At 35.5% G+C, this 26,611-nt stretch overlaps 1 protein-coding gene across 1 annotated transcript in view; it reads right to left on the reverse strand.

Moving 5' to 3' along the window:
* LOC108362436 (putative mediator of RNA polymerase II transcription subunit 26) overlaps window positions 1-26,611 on the reverse strand; it is a gene marked incomplete at its 3' end in the record, with an annotated part of 124,880 nt that overhangs the window by 27,340 nt on the left and 70,929 nt on the right. The window contains exon 3 of the mRNA XM_017615404.1: window positions 1,650-1,773. Coding sequence (XP_017470893.1) covers window positions 1,650-1,773 — 124 coding nt within the window. The remainder of the gene's footprint in view (window positions 1-1,649; window positions 1,774-26,611) is intronic.

Consider the following 26,611-nt stretch of genomic DNA (forward strand, 5'->3'; position numbering starts at 1 on the left):
AAATCACGTATAATTGTGATTGGTTTGTTCGTATGTACGTTAACTTGTATTACAGTCTGTAATTATTAATCGTTTTAATCACTTTTGTGTTGCGACAGTCACGAACAAACAACAAAGGGAAAAGTAGTTATTAATTTAATACGTAATTAATTGCTGAAGCGGAGCAAAGTTTTATTTAATTAGGAATGCATTTGCATTTAAAAGAATTTTTTCACTTGATTTTTTTCTTAAATTGAATCTCGTATTTCATGTTTTAATATATGTCGTTTAGTTTTTTTTCGGCAACGCCCACAGTAACCGTTAGCAGATATTTTCAGTTTAAAAAAAATTTCAATCTTTCGCCAATGCAATATATTTAGAGCGTTGTCCGCACATAGATATGCACACCTACATTTGGCTAAAATAGAATAGAAACGCGACAGTTTGACCATTTTTAATTTTTTTCTTTTGTTTATTTAAAGCTTATTATTTTTTTTTTTTAAGTACAACACAGTAACTATCAAAAACTATGTAAGTCCGAATTTAAAACTTTGTGCAAAAATTAGAAAGTCAATAGTTTCATTAAAATCGCATTGGTCTATTTTGATCATTGATAACGGTTGCACCATTTCCGTGTGCGATTTCCGTTGAATTTGCCAATTTACTCCCAACCAACCAACCGCCGCTAAAGAAGACATCTAAAAGCCAAATGGTGTCCGAAAAGGGCTGGAATGCCACATATACTATGTATGAATTATTGTTGGGAAGTGTCGAGTACTTATCAGTCAAAGAGTGATAGCCTTCCAGTTTTAGACACGTTTCTCCAGCAATTGGGCGATTTATTTATAAAGAATTTCCTACGCCTTTTTATTTTCTAGTACAACTTTTCACGTAATTTGCTCCGATTTAGGCTTGCCGTAGCTCTAACTCTGCTCGTTGCTTATGCAGTTATGGACACGCCCTTCAGTTCTGCGAAGATAGTTCTTTTCTTAAAAAAGAACTCAACGAATTCCATCAGAGGATGTATCCAACCGAAGGTAGGTACAAAAAAATAAACCAGTGAACTATGGGGCTCTTGTAAGTTCGACGGATTGCACGGATTTTGGCACACAAGGTCGCAACAACTGTCATTATCTTATATCATCTAATGCCCAGTGCCTCACATTATCCTAAACACTGAAGAGATCTCTGGGGCGTATATTATCCGTCTTCCCTACCTTATTATTGCCACGCAGTGATTCACCGATAAGTGGTATCACAAAGTACCATCTCTTAAATGTCCAAATGACTTTTAAAACTAAGCCTTTAACATTTTTTCAAATTTTTAAAGAGACCAGCTCGTCAAACTCACTAGTTTTTTTTTTTTACCTTAAGCCCGCTTACCAAATTTCTTCTACGACCACTTAACCCAATTCCTTTCCGCAGCCGAGTTGACAAACTGAAATAAAGTGGTTTGAATGAACAACCCCAGCACTTAAGAGATTTTCAATATTCAATTAAAACACAATCCCTCCCTGTCATGGCACCAACTAAAACCAACAGCGCCAATTGAAAACGGTCACTGTTGTACGGCCGTAGATTGACAGTGACGTGGTCACGACTATATGCACATATGTACATAAGTATGTATTTTTGTAGTAACGCGTCATTCTCTAGTCCTTCGTACTCACCTGAGCATTGAAATCGAAGAAATACTCCGGTCGCAATGGGCATGGTAGACCACACTTACAGGTACCCGGTGACAATAAATAATCCTTTAGTTCGTATTGCGTACGCAGCGTTGCACCGGTTGGACTGAAAAGATGTAGAAAAAGAAGAGAAAAAAAGTAAGTTAGAGAGGATTATTGAAAACAACGAACAAATTAAAAAAAAAAACGTGTAAAAGCTGTTAAGGACATGCCTACAAGTGCAACGTAAAGATATCGGGTAGTCTGTCGCATATTTGTCGGACATGATGAAGGACAGTCAGCAAATGTAAGAACTAAATTAATTAATTCTTTCGTTATTTTGCGACATGTTCTTTAGAGTTTACAACACACAAATTGGAAAGGAGTGTTTAGCAAGGTGTGCGCACATACCGAACTGACTAAATATACGCCGTCCGTCTACCGCATTTTATTTATTCACAAACTGTCAAAGCACGCGCCATTTGCAGTTGCGTCTTCTGCAAAACTTGCTCATCATGTAAACGCAATTTTTATTCTTAACATATCACATTTGTTAAACAGATTCTTATTTAAATAGCTGCCGGCCCAGTAACCTGTACGCTCGCCGTGTCTGTTGCCAGTTTGGCGACTAGGCCGTTAGCCACTACAACTCCTTGGCTTTGCACAATTTAAACTAATTACTTGCGTGGCGGTTAATTAAGTCACAACACAACACAACAACAACAACGACAACAATTAGCACACAATGTCATACATTTATTTGAGTGACGTCAACTTTAATAGCACATAAGGAGACGACGCCAGCCAGGTTGCTACATACATACATACTCGTATTTAAGTAGCCGCCTGTCAGAGCATTGGCAGTCGAGCGCAGCTGTTAGCAGGTGTGTTAAATGCTAAGTTGACATTTTGTTATGTGATTAGTCATGTTGTTTCAATTAGTTATTTCAATTTATTTTACGAAATGGAAAATTATTTAATTAAATTCTGCAAGGTGAGCGAGTTATGGGCCGTAAACAAGGGGAGCGTTTTTTTCTTTATTTTTTAAATCTCTAATTCATTTTATTTATAGAGCACTTAAACAATTTCAAATCCTAGTGTCTTAAGATAATTATACTAACTACCCGACAGGCCACCCCCAAGAAAGCGTATTTTCCACTAGCTACTGACCGAACGTGATTTATTGGTATTATGAAATATATGTATGCAACCCGCTGGACTAAAGAATCACTTCCAGACAAGGATCCCCTCAGATGGTGAAGGGGAAGAGAATTCGGTCCTGATCTTGTATTCTGATTCAGCAGCGATCTACACTGACGGCTCCAAGTTGGATCTGAAGGTAGAAAGTGGAGTAATATTCATTCATAGCATGAACCTCACTTAGCCTCAGATCTTTGCAGCATTTTTTATGCTGAACTTACAGCAATCAACGAAGCTNCTCAGCAGCGATCTACACTGACGGCTCCAAGTTGGATCTGAAGGTAGAAAGTGGAGTAATATTCATTCATAGCATGAACCTCACTTAGCCTCAGTTTTCGTGTTCCAGATCTTTGCAGCATTTTTTATGCTGAACTTACAGCAATCAACGAAGCTGCAAGATCGCTAATCGATTCTTCTATTAATTTGGATGCTTTTGTTTTTTTACACTGCAGAATCAGGGCAAAAAATTTAAATTTTTAAGTCATCAAAAATGCTTTGATTTATGTATTCTCAATACAAATAACTTAAAATGTAATTTAATNACACTGCTGAATCAGGGCAAAAAATTTAAATTTTTGCTTTGATTTATGTATTCTCAATACAAATAACTTAAAATGTAATTTAATTTTATATGGAGAAAATGTGTGGGATGATCATAAAAACGCCTTAAAAAATTAAGTTCAAGGAAATTGCTCCATTTGTGAAACTTAACCTGTTTGAGTGAGAGCGTTAGAAAACCTGCAATCAAGAGTTCTTCTTAAATAGAAGTTTGGTCAAACTCAGTTCTCTTTTTGCTCAATTGAAAAACTGACAACGGTTCAACGTACTAGAGTTGCCAGTTCTCAAAAAAAAAACATCGATGCGTCAATACATTGAGTGGCAAATTTTCGATGCATCGATGATTTTCCGACATCGCTGGCCAAGTCCTGAATATAGCACACTTGTTCTATCTAAGTGTTAACTACTTATTCGCTTCAGTTCGAAACTATAAAAAACACAAAGCCATGAAAACAATTGGCCTCCTCTCTGAGGTGCAGCCCATAATTTTTGTCTTTAAGCTCACGCACCGTTTTATTATTATAACCCTCATCGCCACATGCATAACTTTTTAATTAGTTAATTTAACAATAAAAGTTCGTAAACACACAAAAGCAGATCAAATCAAGAAATAACGTCCAATACGAGGCAATGCCACACACAATCTGTGGATAAACCATAACAGCCCTTACATATCACCTTTGATACCAAATCACATAAATTTTTGTACTTAAGAATAGATTTTCACACTTGACTTAAACGTAAAGCGAAGAAAGCAGCAAAGAAAAATAACAAGTAAAGTCAGAAGAAATGTTAGCAGAAAGCAAGGCGCTGGGGTACAAAATGGCTTATGGCCTCGAGCGGTTAATGTCTGCGGCCTATCAACGCCAAAGCCACCAACTTAAATAGCTGGCAGCAAAACTTTGAATGATCCCAAAAAGTTTAGCAGGTTAACAAAGCCGTGGTGCATACATACTCGTAGTAAGTACAACAAGGATGTGTATCCTTCAGATGTTGATAAGCCAACTGCATCGCTAAAGAAAAGGTGAATGCAAAGGTGTTAGCCGAGTAAACTGAAATCAAGAAGTCCTATTTAACCTTCAACTTAAGACATTGGGTTTAACAAACTATGCACACAAGTGACAACTAGGATGAGATACAATAATGGAAATAATAACAGCAACAATAAAGAGACAATAACAGCAACGACAATGACAAAGACAACCACAACGATAGCAACAAAAGCCAACAGAACGCAAACATGANTGTCGCTAAAGAAAAGGTGAATGCAAAGGTGTTAGCCGAGTAAACTGAAATCAAGAAGTCCTATTTAACCTTCAACTTAAGACAATGGGTTTAACAAACTATGCACACAAGTGACAACCAGGATGAGATACAATAATGGAAATAATAACAGCAACAATAAAGAGACAATACCAGCAACGTCAATGCCAAAGACAACCACAACGATAGCAACAAAAGCCAACAGAACGCAAACATGACAAACACATAATGGAGATATTGTGGTTGCGGTGGTAAATATTTATAGAAAGCGTAGAAAAATTAGACGGTGGAACTATTTCCGAATACCACCGAGGAACGCCCCCCACAACCAATAAGCAGTACGACGCACAGCGTGGAAGGACACCGTACACAAGCCAAACAGAAAAAACTAAAAACAGCATATGAGAGCTGTAACACAGAAGAAGAAGGAAAAACGAGAGTGGTGAACAATAAAGCATAATAAACAAATGGGAAACCTGAAATATCAACGCTCAGGTGTACTAGCTGACACGATGGACAGAGGACAGAGAACTAGTCAGACCACACCACTAACCACTGCCACCAAACCAACAATGCAGCTTCAAATTGTTGGCAAATGAGGTGCCAGCGGTTACCTGTTAGATATACATACATGTATGTATGTAAGTGTGCAACTAAAGGGCAGCTTACATTTTGGGGTTGGTGGAAAGCATTGTTGCGGCAATAATAATAAAACTTGTAGTGCTTAAGCAAAACTTTGCGATAACCTAAAAGTTGAAAAAGTTTACGGAAGTAGCAAAAACAAAAAGCAACCAACCTAACATTTGTTAGAGAGCTAAAGCTCAGCATACTACGTCAATACTATTTGAGGGTGTGGAAGTGTTTTTCTTTAAGCCACAGCGAGGGCNACAACAGAAAAAACTAAAAACAGCATATGAGAGCAGTAACACAGAAGAATAAAAAGAAAAACGAGAGTGGTGAACAATAAAGCATAATAATCAAATGGGAAGCCTGAAAAATCAACGCTCAGGTGTACTAGCTGACACGATGGACAGAGGACAGAGAACAAGTCAGACCACACCACTAACCACTGCCACCAAACCAGCAATGCAGCTTCAAATTGTTGGCAAATGAGGTGCCAGCGGTTACCTGTTAGATATACATGTATGTATGTATGTAAGTGTGCAACTAAAGGGCGTGCAGCTTACATTTTGGGGTTGGTGGAAAGCATTGTTGCGGCAATAATAATAAAACTTGTAGTGCTTAAGCAAAACTTTGCGATAAGCTAAAAGTTGAAAAAGTTTACGGAAGTAGCAAAAACAAAAAGCAACCAACCTAACATTTGTTAGAGAGCTAAAGCTCAGCAGACTACGTGAATACTATTTGAGGGTGTGGAAGTGTTTTTCTTTAAGCCACAGCGAGGGCATACACAAGAACACAGGATAAGGTTAACCATATACGATATGAGGAGTAAGTACTTACTTGTCGGGCAACTTAGCGACCAACATGAAAATTATATATACAAGCTGAGTTATTTTAGATCGAACAGGAAGTCAATCTGGTCAGCGCAATGAGGAAGTATTTTTCAGAGTTTTCGTGTTAGTTAGTTTGTGTGTTTTTACATTTAGTTATCTNCATACACAAGAACACAGGATAAGGTTAACCATATACGATATGAGGAGTAAGTACTTACTTGTCGGGCAACTTAGCGACCAACATGAAAATTATATATACAAGCTGAGTTATTTTAGATCGAACAGGAAGTCAATCTGGTCAGCGCAATGAGGAAGTATTTTTCAGAGTTTTCGTGTTAGTTAGTTTGTGTGTTTTTACATTTAGTTATCTGGCGCTTGGGGAGTTCATCAACTTTTGCTGCCGTAACAAGCTGCACATTACATGCGCTATAATCTTGTAGCTCATGTTCAAGTTGGCAGCATTCACCGGACTGTGGCTGCTGCGAAACAAGCTTTATTACGACAGTTGTTCATTCATTTGCCAACATTCAATTTATTTGCAGGCAAATGAGTTTAAAAAAAAAAAACTAATTTGAACTAAATAGTGGCCGCTGTGACTGAGTGGTTAGAAGTGCGTAACACAACTTCATGGACCTCGGTTCGATCCCTGGTCCTAACAACATCTAAATTCAAAAAAAAAAATAATAACAACAGCGGTCGCCCCCCAGTCAGGCAATGGCAAACCTCCGAGTGTATTTTCACCTTTAAAAAGCTTCTCATAAAACCATTTGCAATTTACATTAGGACGCTTACCACAAATTGGAGGAGAAGCTTGACCCTAGCAAGAATATAAGCGGGAAAATAATAATAATATTATTATTATTATTAAATTAGATTGCCCTGACCCGCTGCGCTGAATGTATGAAATTTATGCGTGTAACATTAGGTGTAATTTATTCAGAACAAAAAACATTTTCAATTATCTGATTCCCATAACTGAAGCCAAATTTTAGTATTATAATAATTCCTTTAAATTATTGTAAAAATTGGTGGCAACCCTTTTCAAATACCTTAAACAATTTAGCATGGTCAAGCTATAAATTTCTAAACACTCTTACGTTTGACACTTGAACTTGTGTATAAATTAAATTAAATTCGACTTTGAAGACAGGTGGCAACCTTCTGCAAAATATTTTCCAACTACAATTTCGTTAAACCTCTTTCTTTTTATTCCTTAATTCTCTTCATTCAAGTATAATAATTGTAATAATTCTTTTAAATTATTTAATGTAATTTTTCAATAGGTGGCAACCCTTTTAAAACCCTTTCAAAACACAAGTTTCCTAACAATCATTCGATTGACACCCAGATCATATAGCTTGCGAATAATGAATTTAAATCGGACCCTTTAAACAGGTGGCAACCCTTTTCCAAATATTTTCAAACTATAACCTTTTTAAGCCTCATCTGACACCCGTATTGTAACATAAATTTCAAATAAATAATTTCCTTAATTCAAGTTGAACTTGATTCTTTAAACATGCATGATCTAGTAACCTACCACACATACCTCCAGAGGTATGCAGTACGAAAAATTTCGTTTGTATAGACGTCCCGATTTAAAAACAAAATATTCAGCGGGACAATTTTCTCAAAATCGGTACTGTCCCGCAAAAATCGGGACGAATGGGTACCGTACGTATACACAAACAAAATTATCACGTCCAAAAAATTTCAATGGAATTCACAGTTAAGCAGGGTTGATTAGTGTTATTAATCTTTGTATAAACAATTCATCCCTAAACGTATTCAGNTCACCAATGAGTTTAGTAAAAAAAAAAAACAAATTTGAACTAAAGTGGCCGCTGTTGCTGAGTGGTTAGAGGTTCGTAACACAACTCCTTGGACCTCGGCTCGATACCTGGTCCTAACAACATCTAAATTTAAACAACAAAACTAAGAGCGGTCGCCCCCGTCAGGCAATGGCAAGCCTCCGAGTGTATTTTCGCCTTTAAAAAGCTTCTCATAAAACCATTTGCAATTGACATTAGGACGCTTATTACAAATTGAAAATTTGGAAGCTCGGCTAAACACTTAGCAAAAATATATGCGGCAAAATAATAATAATATTATTATTAAATTAGATTTCCCTCACCCGCTGCACTGAGTGTATGAAATTTATGTGAGTAACATTAGGTGTAATTTATTCAGAACAAAAACCATATTTTAAATAAATGTTAATCCTCTTCACAATATTTTCAATCTAAAACCTTTTGTGCTACATTTTCAATTATCTTATTCCCATAACTCAAGCCAAATTTGAGTATTGTAATAATTCCTTTAAATTAATGTAAAAGCTGGTGGCAACCCTTAAATTTAGCATGCTCAAGCTATAAATTTCTAAACACTCTTACGTTTGACACTTGAACTTGAGTATAAATTAAATTAAATTCGACTTTAAAAACAGGTGGCAACCCTCTGCAAAACATTTTCCAACTACAATTTCGTTAAACCTCTATCTTTTTATTCGTTAACTCTCTTCATTCAAGTAGAATTTTGGAAACGCCTCCTTTATTTAGTTTTGAACTTAATTCTTTTTCAAAAACATTTCGATATATACCCACATTGTAATAATTCTTTTAAATTATTTAATGTAATTTTTCAATAGGTGGCAACCCATTTAAAACCCTTTCCCCAGGTGGCAACCCTTTTCCAAATATTTTCAAACTATAACCTTTTTAAGCCTCATCTGACACCCGTATTGTAACATATATTTCCAATAAATAATTTCCTTAATTCAAGTTGAACTTGATTCCTTAAACATGCATGTTCCAGTACCCCACCACAAATACCTCCAGAGGTATGCAGTACGAAAAATATGGGTACCGTACGTATGCACAAACAAAATTATCACGTCCAAAAAATTTCAATGGAATCCACAGTTAAGCAGGGTTCATTAGTGTTATTAATCTTTGTATAAACAATTCATCCCTAAACGTATTCAGACTATACACGTTAAGGTCTTAATTCGGTAACTCCCACCATTGTTTTGTTTTTGTAAATTACCGAATATATCATTACCAACTTAACGAGGTGACAAGTCTGAAAATGTGGTAACACACGCGTTAAAATGTTAGCTGATTTCTTTCTGTCACTTATTTGCTGGAATTTTCTCCCGCGAAAGGTGCACACATTTTATCAAAAGTTCAATAAACCGTTCTATCGTGGAATTAATAAATGTTTATAAATACAAGTAATAAGGAGCGTTCGATGTTGAAAGTGTTACCGATTTACCAGATAACGAATTAATACATTAACGATAATAGTCTGAATACCCTTACTATAAATAGGTGTATTCACAGCGCCATTAACTCGTCATAGAGGAAACAAAAGGCATAATATATGTATGTAGTTTAGTTAAGTGTTGTGAAAATATTTAGTAGAACTACTCCCTTCGCCATACGGCTGGATGCGTTCACTGCTAATTTGAGGTCATTAAAATTGTATGGCATTTCAGCATTTTATTGACTCACGCAAGACAGCTAAAACAGAGCAGACGAGACGGATTATTCCAAACAAACACAAGTCTAGTGTACTTATACATACATATGTACATACATACATGGAATATATGTATATTCATTGCGAAAATAAATGCAAATGACTAAACAAATTAGTGAAGCTTTTTAGCTAAAACAAATCAGTATAAAAATGCATTGACACATACATATATACGTGTACGCTGAAACACAGGTAATATACTTAAGTATTTAAATTAAACGCGCTAGTGCAATAAATAACACTACTAAAACCGGATATTGTCAGGCGGTCGAAATCGTTGTGTTGATTTACAAATGAAATTTATGCCATATTGGCGAGATACTTAAAGATTTGTCAAGAACGCAAATGATGATGAAAACTGAAATTCTGAAAAGCGTCATTTGTTGTGTACGATATATGTAGTTATTAGAGCGATAACGTCAACAACAACCAGCCATATTGTTGTNGGAAATTCTGAAAAGCGCCATTGTTGTGTACGATATATGTATGTAGTTATTAGAGCGATAACGTCAACAACAACCAGCCATATTGTTGTTCAATGTATAAGTATGTACTTTTAGATATATAAAATAAATACGATGTACATATATATTTATTCATGTATGTATTTTAATGATTTCATATGCAGCTACATATCATAAATTGCCTGTCAGAAAAATAGAGATTCACGGACGATTGCAGTGAGACGACTTGTGACAGCTTTTGTACTGTAAACGTGCATATTAGCGGCTTCATATTGCATGAGTCATAAATAACAATTTTTTTTTTATCAAATTTGGCGAATTTATGACTTCCAGCTGTGACATATATTGATTTATCTGAAAAAAACACGATATTTATTATGAATACGCATGTACTTGTGGAAGGGAAAACCAAGTGACCACAAAGGTACTTAGAAAAAAAAACCTTGGCCAAATATACCATACATCGAAGGTCCTCGGCAATAATGACACAACTCAAAACAAAACCTAACTACTAAACAATGGCACATGTCTCTAATCCTTACTAAATGTGTATAAAGCAGGAGTAAAGATTTAGTAATGATAAGACATGGATTAGAGACACGTGGCACTGTTCAGTTGTAATGGTATTTCATTAGTTTTGAGTTGTGTCGTTAATACAGAGGGTCAGCGATATATCGTCGGCTGGATGGAAGAAGATCGCCGTATCTGCTCGGCTGCCGGTTCGAAAACGCCCTATCTCAGCAAATGTTTGTAGAACGTCTTCTCTCAGAATTTGCTTGAAAAACTCCCGATGGCGAATATAAATTCAATTTATGGGTGGTTCTCTACAAAATGTAGTATTCTTGTTCTGCCGAAGCAATCAATATGCTNCGAATTCGCTGGTACTTGTGGAAGGGAAGACCAAGTGACCACAAAGGTTCGCAAAAAAAAACCTTGTCCAAATATACCATACATCGATGGTCCTCGGCAATAATGACAAAACTCAAAACAAAACCTAACTACTAAACAATGGCACATGTCTCTAATCCTTACTAACGGTGTATAAAGCAGGAGTAAAGATTTAGTAATGATAAGACATGGATTAGAGACACGTGCCACTGTTAAGCTGCAGAGGGTCAGCGATATATCGTCGGCTGGATGGAAGAAGATCGCCGTATCTGCTCGGCTGCCGGTTCGAAAACGCCCTATCTCAGCAAATGGTTGTAGAACGTCCTCGCTCAGAATTTGGTTCAAAAACTCCCGATGCCAATATAAATTAAATTTATGGGTGGTTCTCTACAAAATGTAGTATTCTTGTTCTGCCGAAGCAATCAATATGCTTACGAAACTATGGGCCAAATATAATTTTTCGTTTTTCTCTCTGATGTAAGGGTTTTTTAAAGGACTTTTCAGTTTCAAACATATGATTAACTCAGAAAATTATTTAAAAAACTCATGGCCAATGTGGAATAACAGTAAGGATGTCAAATGGAAGAGACAATTTTGTAGAATTAAAAAAAATAACAATTTTTTGGTTCACAAGAACGGATAGGTAGATATCGAAAATTGCCTTTATTTAATAATCTATATATAAATACGCCATAAGGCACCGTTCGATCGATTTCAATGAAACATACACCGATTTAAATGATATAACTTCCTCTAATCCAGAAATGTTAATCCCGATATATAGGGGCGTGGCATCTTACAAACCAGCATCACCAAAACCACTATATCTCTAAACCGAATTAAGCTGGGGAACTGAAACTTAGCACAGATGCATAGATTGTAAATACCCTACTTACCGCGAAAAGTGGTAGATTTTGGAAATGGGGGCGTGGCACCGCCAATACAAACAGAAATTTTCATATCGCTTATCTCTGGAACCGCTTATGCTGACGTCCTGAAATTGGACACAGCTTTTTATGATATCAATAACGTACTTATATCAAGAAGTGGTAGATAATGGGAAAGGGGCGTGGCACCGCCCATACAAAGTGAAATTCTCGTATCGCTTATCTCTGGAACCACTTATCCTTACGTCCTGAAATTTGACACAGTAACATATGCTGTATTGACAGCAGTGATTATGGCGAAGAGTGGTAGATTTTAAAAAAAGGGGTGTGGCACCGCCCATACAGACGGAAATTCTCATATTGGTTATCTCTGGAACCACTTATTATATGGTAGTGGATTTTTATACACATATAAAATCGCAAGGATTATTCAATTGGGAACCATTTTCTCCCAGATTTTAAAATCGCATTAAATGAAAGTTATTTTGTGCAAAAGTTTTTAGAAGGATCAGTGTGTTTGTCTTCCGATAGGTGGCGCAAGGATTGAGAGCTATCCTAAAAAAATCATATTTATGATCAGATTCTTTTCACTTCTAAACACATATTAGTAACATAAAATTTGGTGTAACTTTGTAGCCCAGTCGTGTGATGAAAAAATGTTGGGCTTTGGCCCAGTCTTGACAAAAACCCGTGTAAAACCGCCGTAAACTTCAAGATATTTTCTTAACCGTTAACGATTATGGTGAAAAATAGAAAGAGTTTATGTAGATGTGGGCAATTAATTTTTAACCTCCAAGAGGCTCTCAGACAAATATAATCGAAAAACTTATTTACAGTCTTAATTGATATATCTTTGACATGTTAGTTAGTGATGAACATCTCATCTATACATACAAATACATATCCATAGTTTTTATAAATGAAAATCGAGGCTCCTTTTTCGGACTAATTTCAAAAGCTACTGGAGAAATTTGGAGGAGATTTGGTAGAATTAGCATTAATCAATCCGGTATTAACGTTCATAATTCCTATTTAAATTTTCCTGTAAATTCGCTATAAATTATGCTGATGGAATTCAAAATAGTAATTCGCATAAAGGAGTTAGTATTGGTGAGAGATAAACTTCAAAAGTGTATGAAAAAAGATGTCGAATTCAGACAACTGGGCGATACTAGTTTAATTTATTTTTGTAAGCTCATAAAGTTAAAAAGACGAAATACGAGAATGTGGTCGAGTGCATATTAGTTCTTAACATATAATTTTTCAAAAAAAAAAAAAAATGAAAAATTTCAAGGATATCCAAGGATAAAATAAAAAAAAATACATTTTCAATACCAACTCGTCCTTATGCACCAAAAAATTTAGTTTCCTTTTATACTACATAATTTTTTCTTCAATTTGATACCAATTCTATTTTTCTACATTGCACTGCGGTCTGGCAGCTACTATTTGCTGCCCAAAAGTAATATCGATAAATCGATTTTTTTTCTGTCCCTTTACTAAACTAATTATGCGGAGTAAAAAAGTGCATGAAAAAGTTTTCCCGTTGAGACATCAGCTGTTAAAGTTGACATTTCTACAAAATGTAGAAAAAAAAATTTTCGTAGTCAGTATTCTTTGCTGTTCGAATTGGAATAAGAATATAACACCTATATAAAGGGTGGTGCAAGAATGTGTATAAATGTGTATATCCGAAGAAAATAGTTTTTATTTGAAGCACCTATGAATAGGTAAAAATATACTACCGTGCCCATCCTTAGTTCATACAATCTTGAAGCAGAAATATTTCAAAGTGTATGAAGTAAAGGTGGACATGGTAGTATAGCAAAAATGTGGTCTACTATTTTGAACTTAAATTTTTTTTTGCTCCGAATCCGGTAACGCCACATTCGACCCCCTCATATAAAAGTTTTTGGTGAAAAGGAGAAAATTATAAAATTTGGTCCCCATATTGGATCGGCCATTTTGAATTTAAAAAATCTAACATCAGATTCGAAATCAGCGACCTCTAAAACCCCGCATTTATATGATTTTGTGGTGAAAAGAAAAAGAATATAAAATTTGATCTCCATATTGGATCCGCCATTTTGAATTTATGAACCCCCCAAACAACAAACTTCAAATTAATTTTTAAATTTTGCCAAACCATAATGTATTTCACTGAATTTATAAATAACTTTTTGAAGCGATCATATTTTTAAACTTTGAAAGTCCTTTAAAAAAAATCTTGGATGTATTGAATTTTTGTGACTATCGCACAGTGGTATCGCTCAATGATTATAAAAAGTGGATATTTTTTCACAATATAAATACTACAAAAAATTAGTAATGCAGAGTTTCTTTGATTCCAGAGTACAAAAATATGTCAGTAGCAAGGCACGCTCTTTTCGTAAATTTCCGCTTTTTCGCCGCCATTCTCAACAAACTATGTAGTTAATTTTTTTTTCTTAGCGTATGTACACAAATTGCAAATTCCTGGTAGGAATAAAATGAAAATTGTCCACTTCTGACTTTGGTATAGCCGTCAAAGTGTTGCCTCGCTAGCTTCACGGCGACTGATAAGAACTTTTGCGTTGGCCAACGCAAAAGTATGTAGCGTTGAAAAGTAAAAAGTCTTAGTTTGGGTTGAAACGTCTAAGTACAGAATCCTCCTCACACAGAGGCCAAGAATAGCAGCGCTGTCAACCTGCAGTCTTATAATTAAATTAAATGAAAAAAAGGAAACTGAAGAGCGCAGATGTGCGGAGGGCTAAGAGAATCCTCGCTGTTTCACAGGACGCTAATCCATACAACTCGTTTTACACTTAAAAATCGGAAAGCCCAATGAAAAGTAGCTTGCTTTGACTACAGAATTATGAAGAATTTTGCCAAACAATCAATGCAATAATAGATGTAAAATTAATTAAATTGCGACAAATCATCTGTAATAGCTTAATAAAAGCCAACGTTGTCGTGGAAAACACGGGACCATTTACGAGTTGTTATAAAAAACCCCATCAACAACAAAATAAACAAAAAAACGCATTCAGCTGCAAATCAAAACAAAAGACTACAATTCATAAAACGAAATTGAATACGAAAACAAATTATGTAAATATGTAGAGCAACTTACAAAGCAGATTAAATTCAATTAGTAAAATTACTTATGCAGAAAAACAAAGCCAAAAAAGGCAACAAAAAAATGAATAAGCAAACAATATAAAATTCTATAATACAAACAAAGAAATTAGACTAATGTGCATTTGCTCCAATTATTCTGACCATGTCTGCGTACAAATTATTGTTGCGTGCGCTTGCACTCACGCAGCAGACAGGCTAACAGAGAGATAGGCAGGCAGACAGACAGGCATATGGTCAGACAAACGGGCACTTGGTCAGTCAGTCAGACAGCCTGCAATTGGAGCACTAAAAGTTAGTATAGAAACCACGATATCAAACATATCTACCAAGTACATTAGACCGTACCACCAAACATAAAACGCGAGACAGACGGGCATGCTTATGCAGATAAACTAGCACAAAAATGCGCATAATAATTTCGCGCTGACAGACGGCAGCTTTCGGGATTAATGAGCCGCAGTGTTGTGCGTTCGAGTCCAGTAGAATTTTCATGTATTTTGTTTTTTATTAATTTTTCAATAAGTTCCATATTTTTTAAACGTTCCTTTCAGTTAGTTGTTGTTGACTTTTTAATAAAGCTCAACTCTAAAAATTTAAATTAACTTATAGTAAAATAAAAAATGTGATATAAAATAAAGCAAATGAAAATTAAATAAAGTAAAGTTATAGTTATAAAATAAAATAAAATAAAATAAATAATAAAAACAAAACAATCGCAATCGCTCCAACCGAGGATCGAACCTGGCGCTACGGGTTTGTAGCACGCAACTCTCACTACTCGGCTTCAGCGGAGGCCAAGCTCGCCTGNCCCACGTATAGAAAACAATTAAAATATTTAAACCATACATCATATGGTCAGTTTGTTCTTTTAGAGTGCATACATGGTTCCATAATAATGATTCCAGTATCTTCATTTATGTATATTGTAACTATCAATATCTTATAAAGAGAAGTATAAATTTTTTTTGAAGGGAAACTTCTTAGGGTAAGAACATAGTAGAGCGGCGAGCAAAGAGCATCGAGCAAAGCGTCGATTTCAAATGCATATGTTTCAATGGGAAAGCGCATAGTGAAGAGCAAAGCGTACATACACGTTTGTAATTGAAGCTTTGCTCGATGCTAGCTCTTCGCTTTGCTCGCCGCTCCACTATGTTTTGACCCTAAGTCTAAACTATTTTTGCAGGGCAATTTGAAAAAAAAAATTTGCCCGAACCATTTTAAATTTTTCGATGACGCCTACATTCGGTAATACATTTTTGACGTAGAATACGTCTTACCTTAAGGTATGGGGGCTATGTTCAAATGTTGTAGTTGTAATTTTTAGAGCTTCACAAAAACGCTTATTGCACGAGAACTAATAAAGCGATTTCAAAGAAAAGTGTGGCGTTTCAAAGATAAAATTCCAAACCTGTCGACAGATTCATTTTTGTAAATAACCAATTCGGTTTCTGTCGTAAAAACAACGGTAAACATTGCCTTATTTTGGGGTCAATTTTGAGCCTTTAAAGTGCTCTAGCAACTTATTGTTGGCATATATAACTTTCATTTTCGGGATATAGGTTCTTTGGAGCAGTAGAAATATTATCGGGTACAAATTTTATATAAATTTAACAAATATTGAGCATTTTAAGGCAAAAAATTGTTGAAAAAATTTGCAAATTTTTTTCATTACCAAAATGCTCGAAAACCGCTCGAATGATTTTGTTTTTGTTTTCTTTAATCAAAAATTCAAGAGTTTTCCTTTCGTTTGGTATATGGGAAGTATTGGTTGATATCTTCTATATATGTTTATTTTATTCAAATATATGGGCATAAATGATTTTCCATACAAAATCACCTCGTCATCATTTTGCAAACACGTGCACGTATTGGAAGCGTGGGAAGGAGACAAAAAGTATGTATGTGTCCGTAAGTACATATTTCGGGGTTTATCGGTATAATAATCGATACTTTGTCGGTTTTATTACCGATGTTTTTATCGATTTTGCTATCGAAATTTTTATCGATAATGTTATTGATTTTGCTATCGATATTTTCGGAACTTATCGATATAATGATCGGTATTTTTTCGATTTTGTTATCGATATTTTTTCTCGATTTTGTTATAGATATTTTGTTGACTTTGTTGTCGATTTTGTTATCGACACTGTAATCGATTTTATGATAGATTATTTATCGATTTTGTTATCGATATTTTTATCGATTTTGTTATCGATTTTATTACCGATATTTTTATAGATTTTGTTGTCGGTATTTTAATCGATTTTGTAATCGATATTTTTACCGGTTTTGTCATCGATATTTTTATTGATTTTGTTTACGATTTAGCTATCGATATTATTATTGCTTTCGTTATCGATATTTTCATCGAATTTGTTATCGATATTGTTATTGGTTTTGCTATCGATATTTTCGGAACTTACCGATATAATGATCGATACTTTTATCGATTTTGTTATCGATATTTTTTATCGATTTTGTTATCGATTGTGTAATCAATTTTGCTATCGATTTTGTCATCGATACTTTTATCGGTTTTGTTACCGATATTTTTATCGATTTTGCTATCGATATTGTTATAGATTTTTTTATAGGTTTTATATTCGATATTTTTATTGATGTTGCTATCGATATTTGTATCGATATTTTTATGGATTTTGTTATGGATTTTGTTATCGACTTTATAATCGATTTTGTTATCGACTTTGTTATCGATTTTGTAATCGATATTTTGATAGATTTTGTAATCGATTTTGTAATCAGTATTGTTATCGATTTTGCTATCGATTTTGCTTTCGATATTTTTTCGATTTTGATATCAATATTTTCATCGATTTCTTTATCGATGTTTTTATCGATTTTGCTACCGATATTATTATCGCTTTTGTTATCGATATTTTTTGCTTAGTGTGTGCTTTTGTTTTTTTACTTGGATATGCTCTTAACCATACCACGTATTCTACGTTTAAATTTAGCGGCTGTATCTCCGATACAGCCTGCAGGCCAAGACGAAGGCGCTGGACTGTTCCTTTTTTTTATATTATTCTGGAATAAGCATAAAACTTACTTAGTGGGCTTTTAATTTACTAAAATTAGGGTGATAAGAACTTGGGCAAGTACTAGAATGGGGTGCTTGAGGTCAATAAATTTTGAAACAAAACAAACTCTGCTCGAGACAAATCCATCGATACATCATACTTTAAGATCCGGCTGTAAATGTCGTAGATATGACGAAAAATGTACGTTCACCAAACAATTTTTTTTTTTTTTCATAATTGCCTGGCACATATACTTTACGACTCGGGGGTTTACGCTGAACGTTTTTAATCTGGTACGGTCTAATGTACATACAAGTATGCAGTATGTATAAATTTATGTATGCGAGTATGCGGCAACTCAAGCGTAAACTATTTGCACTACATTTGTGTCGTTTAAGCGCATAAAAGTAAATATTTTTGAGTTGAATAAATACAGTAATGGCATCTAATATAAACAATAAGCGTGGATATTTTTGATATAAGCAATAATTGGTGGTATTCAGCTATGCCGTATTTGTAAATTTTTAACAAAACTGGCAATAATTTTATTTCTTTATCAAATTTGGTAATTTGCCATTTCATTTTTTAGTTTGGTAATTTTTTCTATTCGGCCCATTCTTATTCCAGATGAGGAAGAGTCTTCGTTTTTTCTGTTTAAACCTAAGTAAGAGCAATGCTGTGAGTTTCCCGTTATTGAAGGATCAAGGTAATCCTTGAAGTTTCACAGGGCGAAAAGTTGTCGTACTTGAGCAAAACTGAAAATTTGTGTGCAACTTAGGGGATTTTGGGAAATTCTTTTAAGGAAGCCTTCAAGAGTTGATGCTTTTAAGAGAATTTCGACCAGTTGTAGACATACAATATACATTCAACGGTATTTTGGGCAACACTTGACAAAAGTTGATTTTCAAATGTTAATTTTCAGAGTTTGAGTATTATTCGCATAAACACATAGCCATTTGAGTAGCGTCATAAAAATGGACCTCCGATCAATTTAACCCAATACCGGTCGAAGACGGAAGTCGATAATACAAAAATATAGCGTCCCCGATTTGGTAATTCATATTTTTTCGATTTCTAATAAAAACATTTTCACTCATTTAAGAAGTCCAGTTGAAGTTCGAAGTTGTCCGCTGTACTTCTGACAAAAGACGTCAGCCATCAAAGCGATCGCCCTTACGGGACTTCCTGCAAACGACTAAACCAACGCCAAATTTATGACCCGACTCCCTCCAGGGGGACCATGTTTATGCGAATGGATCAAAACTCTATAGAAAAGTTAGAGGTAGTGCTTAATTGGAGCAAAAGCGTATATCCAGGCGGTAATTCAATATCTGGGAAAAATGTCGCTGACTGCAAAAGTAGTTGCTCATTTTGATTATCTCTTAACGCGATGGACGAAAAATTCCGTAGTTACATCGTCTGGGTGCCTGCCATTTGCGATTTTAAGGGAAATTGTAAGGCTGACGAACGTGTGCATCTTCGAACGGCATTGCCTCTTACAGATATAATGGATACCTCGGTACTACTGACTAAAAGCTGGTTTGATGTGGACCAACAGGAAAGAATCTACATTTTTTTTTTTGTCATTGCCTGATCTAGCAAAACGGAGAGCAAGAGCTCAGGACAGTTACTTCTTCGATGATCTTGATGACCTCAAAGCAATAGAAGCATGTGTATTAGGGGGCTTACACACTTACAAAACGGCGATGAAGGCCTTCTATGCCTGTTCACGATTTTTTGGTAAAACATGGGGAATTACTGCCAATACTGTCGTAAAGCCGGCACTAACCTTTGCATTTTTAGCATGGTGAGCTAAGGCCAAAGAACTGCGAGTCAAAACCAAGTAAATTGCACCGAGTGATTTGCATTGACATAACAGGAGCGATGAGGACCTGGTCTGCTGATACACTCAGCGCCCTGGTTGGAGTACCTCTCTTTCCCATTTTAATAGAAAAGGAGGCGGCTATCGCGTCCGTGTAAATCCGAAACTCCTCCAATTTGAAAATCGGAAATATGACGGATCACATGAAGGTCCTAATGGAATTCGCTAGTGACTCCATATTGCGAATGCACGATGCGATAGTTTTCAAAAGTAGTAATTTCTAGGATATTTGAGGTACACATTGTAAATAATCGAGCTGTCTGGAATGCAGGAAACCCATACCCCAAACATAATGGGGAGGACAGATACATAGATGGATCCAAATTTGATAATGGTAAAGCTGGGGCTAGCATATTTAGGCCAAACTTCAAAAAATCTATACCAATGGGTAGCTACCGCACCGTCTTTGAAGTGGAGATTCATGCAATAGAAATTTACGGCAGAGAATGCCTTAGAAGAGGTACATCTTCAAATTATAAGTAATTGCATTTTGTCGGACAGTCAGGAAGCCTTGCTGCCACTGAAGTTGCACAAAATGAATTTTTACCTGGTATATAACTGTTTCAATGTCCTAAACAATTTTATGAAAGACGTGATGGTAACGAGGAGGCTGACTGTCTAGTGAAACACTGAGCCAGCGCAGTATTTAATGGTGCGGAACCTTTTGTGAGCTCATCAAAGCACACATAAAAGGGAATAATGAATAACTTTGTACACAAAATGTTCAACAGGCACTGGACGGAATGTCCAGGGCAGAAACAAGCCAAACGATTTATGGATTCTTCAAAAGAAGCTTCAAAGAAACTACAAAACAGTTACTGGCTACTACACGGGACATTGTTCCCTACTTTATCCCCTAAGTAAATTTAATCTTTTCGAATCAAATGTCCGTCGCTTTTGTGAGTTGGACGAGGAAATGTGTCGCTCTTGCTATGCGCAGAGTAATTTACTGGGGTGGCGCTACACATAATCCGTTCGAAATGTGAAGATTATTTCGAATGAGGTGGCAACCATCTTTTTAAAAGTTTTAATTCAATTTATTATAATGTTAGGGAAAACAATCCTATATACATACACAGCTGACGAACGAAGTTTGAAAACACTTTACTTCGAAAATATTCCTAAATATGGTTGCCATTTGTTAAAAAAAAATTAATTTAATTAATTAGGTAAATTGAATATTTCTATATGCATAGGTGCACAATAAAATGGCTTTAAAAAGGCCTTATTCCGAAAATATTTTTGAAAGAGGTTGCCACCTATTAGAGAAGTAAAACTTTAATTTCGGAAATAAAAATTGCAAATTCTAACTACAACCGAAAGAACTCTAATCGCTTTCGAGAAAATATTTCAACTTGCTTGTGCTGCGCCAGCAATTTCCATAACTGCTGAAAGGGCTGTCAAACCAATCGAGTTTGGCCATGTGACGCGGATTTTTGGCGAATTTTTGTAATACGGAATTGAATTGTTGAATAAAATATTTCCTAGTAAGAAGTATTTAAATATGAATGCATTAAGGTGTTTGCTTTACTACCAAAAAATAGTTCCTTCTCAAATACTAAGGGAAGGGCAATGAAAAGTAAACATTTTCGCAGAAAATAAAACGCCATTAGTAAATTTTTCAGGTTAATAATTTTTGTATAAACATAAAACGGCGTGGTAACCAATTTTAAAGTGGAATTTTCTGCATTCACAGTGTCAGTAGACAAAAAGTAGTATTAGAAAATTCGATCTTCGGAAATTAAGTCTTTAAAAAGTATTTGTTTCGAAAGTATTTAAAAGGGTGGCCACCCCTTTGATAAGTCAAATTCAGTTCAATTTGATTATTCTGTAACATTTTCTAAGAGAACTGCAACCTTTCCAAAATTTATTATGAAACAAAAAATGTTGGTATACTTTTGTGCAGGTACATTTTTTAATAGAGTTGCCACCTATAAAAATGTCTAAATAGCAAAACGAAAATTCTCAGTCGACGCTTAAAAATAGCAGCAGAAAATATTAAAAATTGCATTACAAATTCAAATAAATGAGCAGACAAATGGTCGTTGACATGCGTGCCATGGCAGTCATTGTCTTGGCTGAATTGTCACAAAACAAAAAAAAAAAACAAAAAAACAGAGCTACGACAAATGAGTATAACTAAATCACATACAGTGGGCATACATTCGTGCATACTTACTCTTCGGTATATAAAAGTAAATAAAAATGAAGTTGTATACTTTTATTGAGTACAACTGAACACTCCCTACGTTTAAATGTAGCAATATTTATTTTCGTACATGTAGTAAATATTCGGTTGCCACAAGCGCCTTTGCTACTGCCATTGACAATGACAAATAAACAAACAAACAAGTAACAAATACATTTGTATATGTGTACATATGAATTCATGAATTTTAACATTAGCAAGGGAGATTGAGTGGTAGTGGATAAGATGGTGATGACGATGATGATGCTACTGGTGACGAACGGACACCACAACGGAATGGAATAATAAGGTAGGCAGTAGTGGTGCAGGAATGCTGGCTGTTACAGACAGCAACAAATTTATTTTGACATTGAGCACAGAATAAACATGTGAATGCTTGCGAGGGCGATAATGAAAACAGCGGCAATCGTAGCAACAATAATAAACAACAAACAGCAATAGCAATTACAAGCAGCGCGACAATTAAGTGTGGGTGACAAAGTACAGACTTACAGACAAAAAGACAATTAGACGTTCATTGCAGCGAACATTTTGCAATTTGAGTAGCAAAAATGACGATGGGGAGAGGCGGCAGAGAGGTTTTGGGATGTGAAGTGCGTTGCTGTTGTGGGCAGTGTTGCCACGAATCATTTTTAGTGATAGCCAAATTCCTTAAAAAAAAAGGCTAAAAAAGAACTCAAAAAAGACGTTGTGGCTAAAAATGGTAGCTAAATTTTTTTAACTACATATATGTACATATATAAGTAAACACGCAAACATTTTCAATAAGTAATGGTATAGAAAAACAATGGACACTGGGAATAAAAAGTTAATATTTTATCCAACCAAAAACCATCAAGTGATCGTACCATCAGACGCGAAGCATATAACTTATTAGCATGCTGGTACAATATTTATTTTTTTACAAATGAGGTTGGGGAAATGTCGAAATGATTAGAGCCGAAATTGCATAATTTTTCTACCATTTTATTAAAAATTGCTTTTTTTTTAATTCACAACTGCAATATCGTGAACTTAATCTTCCATGAATACGACTTTGACTCATATAGTGGAAGAAATTTCCGCCAAAATACTTTTTACTTAGAAAAATGAGCTAATTTCACCACTGACGACACGAGCATGCTGGTACAATCATACAATTTTCAAATAGTTTTTGAAGTCGCACCAGCCACCAAAGGGCTAAAACGGCAACACTGGTTGTGGGATAATAACAAAAAGAGAGGAATGAAATGAGACTTAAATGAACTTGCAAACTGAGTAGGCAGAGAATTTCTTTTTTTTTTGTTTACACACTACGAAAATGCTTTGCGCTGTCTACATATCACAGGTGGTCGGCCAATAATAGTAAGACAGACGTTGTTTAATATATGTATGTAAGGATAGCTGGTTGTATGACTCGGAGAGTTTAATTAAAGTATACAGCGGGACTGAATAGTGAAGTTAAAATTGGGTTGGCATATTATGAGCCTAGAACTCTTTATAATAGTTAAGACTTTTGTAGTTAGCCTCGTCGGAATGTTCCAGCATTGTTCTGCCAAAATCCAATTACCGAATTAGTGCTGCGTTAAAACTTTATCGAGGAGGCCAGAAGAGCATCATTTTGTTTTCAACGATAACGGTATTAAAAATTCAGCTTAATTTGCTTCAAATCACGTGCATCGGAAGAAGGATTAGGTTAGAATAGTTGCAAACAACTTGCCGACCAAGGAGCAATGAGCAGAAATGACACTTAGATGTCATCAATCAAAGCAGGTGCACAGCTTTCACAGAACTCAGTGTAGGCGATGCCTAGCCGATAAACGGCATCTAGCTTCGCAACGTGAGATCTATGTATGTATGTATATTTTCCTAAAATATCTTGTGTTCCATTAATGTTGTGTACGACGACATGAGTTTGGCTATATGGCAGCCGATTTCTGAACAGAGTAAAAAAAATATGTCAGTCAGATCCGGTTCTCAAAGAATACCAGCTTTAATTGATTCAAGCTGGTTGAATAACTCATTGAAATGGGAGGCATTGTGGTCAATTGTAACGATCAGTTACCTTAGAAAACTCCGAAAGTATTGTCCGGAGAATGCGTAAATTAGTACAGTTTTATTGTATGGCAATTGAAAAGTGTATGTAATTAAAAATAAATCAAGAAGAAAATGTTTGCACATGCAGCAGTGCATAGCATGAATTTAGGCGTTTATTGTTAATAGTCGCGCTTAAATACTGGTGAATAAGCGCGATCCAAATTGCTAGAATAGACTGCAGAGAAAATCATTGTTGCAATAGCACAGTGTCCTGTTTTGTTAAGTTTCGGTCATAAAGACGTTGAGACTTCAAAGTCGTCTCGATTGCACCATAGATATTTTATTACGGCTATACTGCACTCGTAAATTTTCCTCAGTAGATCAGCAATCGGTGCTGGTAAATAGGTGGCTATCTGTCTTTTAGAACCGTGTTTACCCGTTTCAACGGCCGTTCCCATCCCTTCAATATTGCTATTAATTTCCAGAAACCCAGCAGAGAACGGCATTGACGAGGAATGCTGGCGATGCGCAACATTTCCGAACTATTGATGACCTCGCTACTTTGGATTCTAATGCTTTCAATAGCGCTTGGCGGACAAAGAGTATAGAAACGTTCCTTGGCAGAGATGTAGTAGACAAGCAGGCTTCTATATTGTAAAGGTCTATGCCTAATAGAAACTGCAGTCATCACGCAAGTTATATAATTGTCCTATCAGTAGTTTCTCTGAATATACATAGATACCATAAAGGTCTTTTTGCAGGGATAGGATGCTGCCAGATCCCTCTGTGCCTATGTAAGTATTTTGCTTCAAAAGAAAGTTCCAGATTCGTCCCATCTAGCTTTGGTAAAGCGACTTTAGCAATCTTTGTTTTCTTTGTAAACAAACCAAGTTCCCTTTTAGAGAGGCTAGCTCCTAGCCAACTTTATTTTGCCCACTTAGAAACCGTACCAAGTGCCAATTCTATCAGTCCATAGTAAGGAAATTTCGTACACAAAAAGTTCCAATCAAAATGATACTTTTTTATTTAAAACCGCATTTCAAATGGTTTATTTAAAAATAAATAAACGAACAAACTTTTACTGCAATGACCAGACAAACGCGATTTTTTTTTTTAAATCGCATGAATGCATTGCAGTTTTTAATTGCAACAACCTGTTCTACGTAAACACGGTTAAACATCTTTGGATGAACAAAAGAGAAGCGCTATTAAAGTGGAAACAAAAAGCTAAAAAAAAATAAATAAAAAGGTGCTGCTGCGTAGTAAACAGGAAAAAAACTCGATTTAAATATATTTGTACATACATATATTGTTTTTGCGTGTAGTTATGTACTATTGTGCGTGCATATGCGTACGCGTGTCAAACAATTGCTCCAAAAATACATACGTTTTTTTCCGCAGCAAAAGTTAGTGACCGTCCAGCAAGGACGAAGGTAAAAATTGTGTGATGAAAGTTGGTGCCTCCGATTGGTACGTGTATAACAACGGCAACAATACCACAACAATTTCAGACTGTTAGTTGCAACAACAGAGTGCAGCGCATTCATTGCATAAAACTCAGACTTGCTGACTGCCTCGATGCTCGGCAACCGTGCAGACAACAGCCGCTCAGGCTGTGGTTAGTGCTGGCACCGCAACACTCAGCGGTTTTTAACATATCAACAACAAACAACCCAACTCGTGTAGGTGTGCGTGCGTTCGTGCCTGTTATATGCGCTTATATGTAGGTATGTGTGTACGTATATAGGTATGTAGGAAAATGCATTGCTTTATTTATATATAAGTTTTTTTCATGCATATACAGTGTAATTATTATTTATATACTTTTTCCGGCATTATGCTTGGCAAAGAGGAGCTTAATACTCAAAATTAAACGCCAACAAGGGAGGTGAAATTATGAAAAACATTTACAAAAAATTTAATTGAGCATGCACTTGGTAAACAAGTAAGCTTTTGTTTAAAACTGCCTGCTGTTTGGATAGTGAACTTTTAAGCTGTAAAGTTTACACGGTCGCTTGTGGCAACAGAAAAAAATAAAGAGTGCGGCTTGGCCGCGCTACGGAAGTAGAACTCCTCTTGGTTCATTTCTTAATTGCTCCATAATCCTGATGCAAATAGTAACTACACCTTTTGTATAATTGGGATATAATGTTGAATGCCTCAGTAGGCTGTGCTTTTTCAGTGACGAAGAAGATATATTGGAAAAAAAACTGACGGTAATAAAACTTTGTTTTTTGATAATTCGACGTTTACCACTTTTACCTATTATGAATACACGATACACTATTATGAACATGCGATACACGATAAACGCTTGCATTCTGTTGTGCCGTATTACGAATTTTAGCGTACGGTTTAGTTATTTGTACAAGGATTCAACTCAACTCAACTCAACCGTACGCTAAAATTCGTAATACGGCACAACAGAATGCAAGCGTTTATCGTG

This window comes from Rhagoletis zephyria, unplaced genomic scaffold (assembly GCF_001687245.7).
Source record: "Rhagoletis zephyria isolate East Lansing unplaced genomic scaffold, Rhagoletis_zephyria_1.1 Rzeph_scaffold_01010, whole genome shotgun sequence".
Classification (NCBI taxonomy): Eukaryota; Metazoa; Arthropoda; class Insecta; order Diptera; family Tephritidae; genus Rhagoletis; species Rhagoletis zephyria.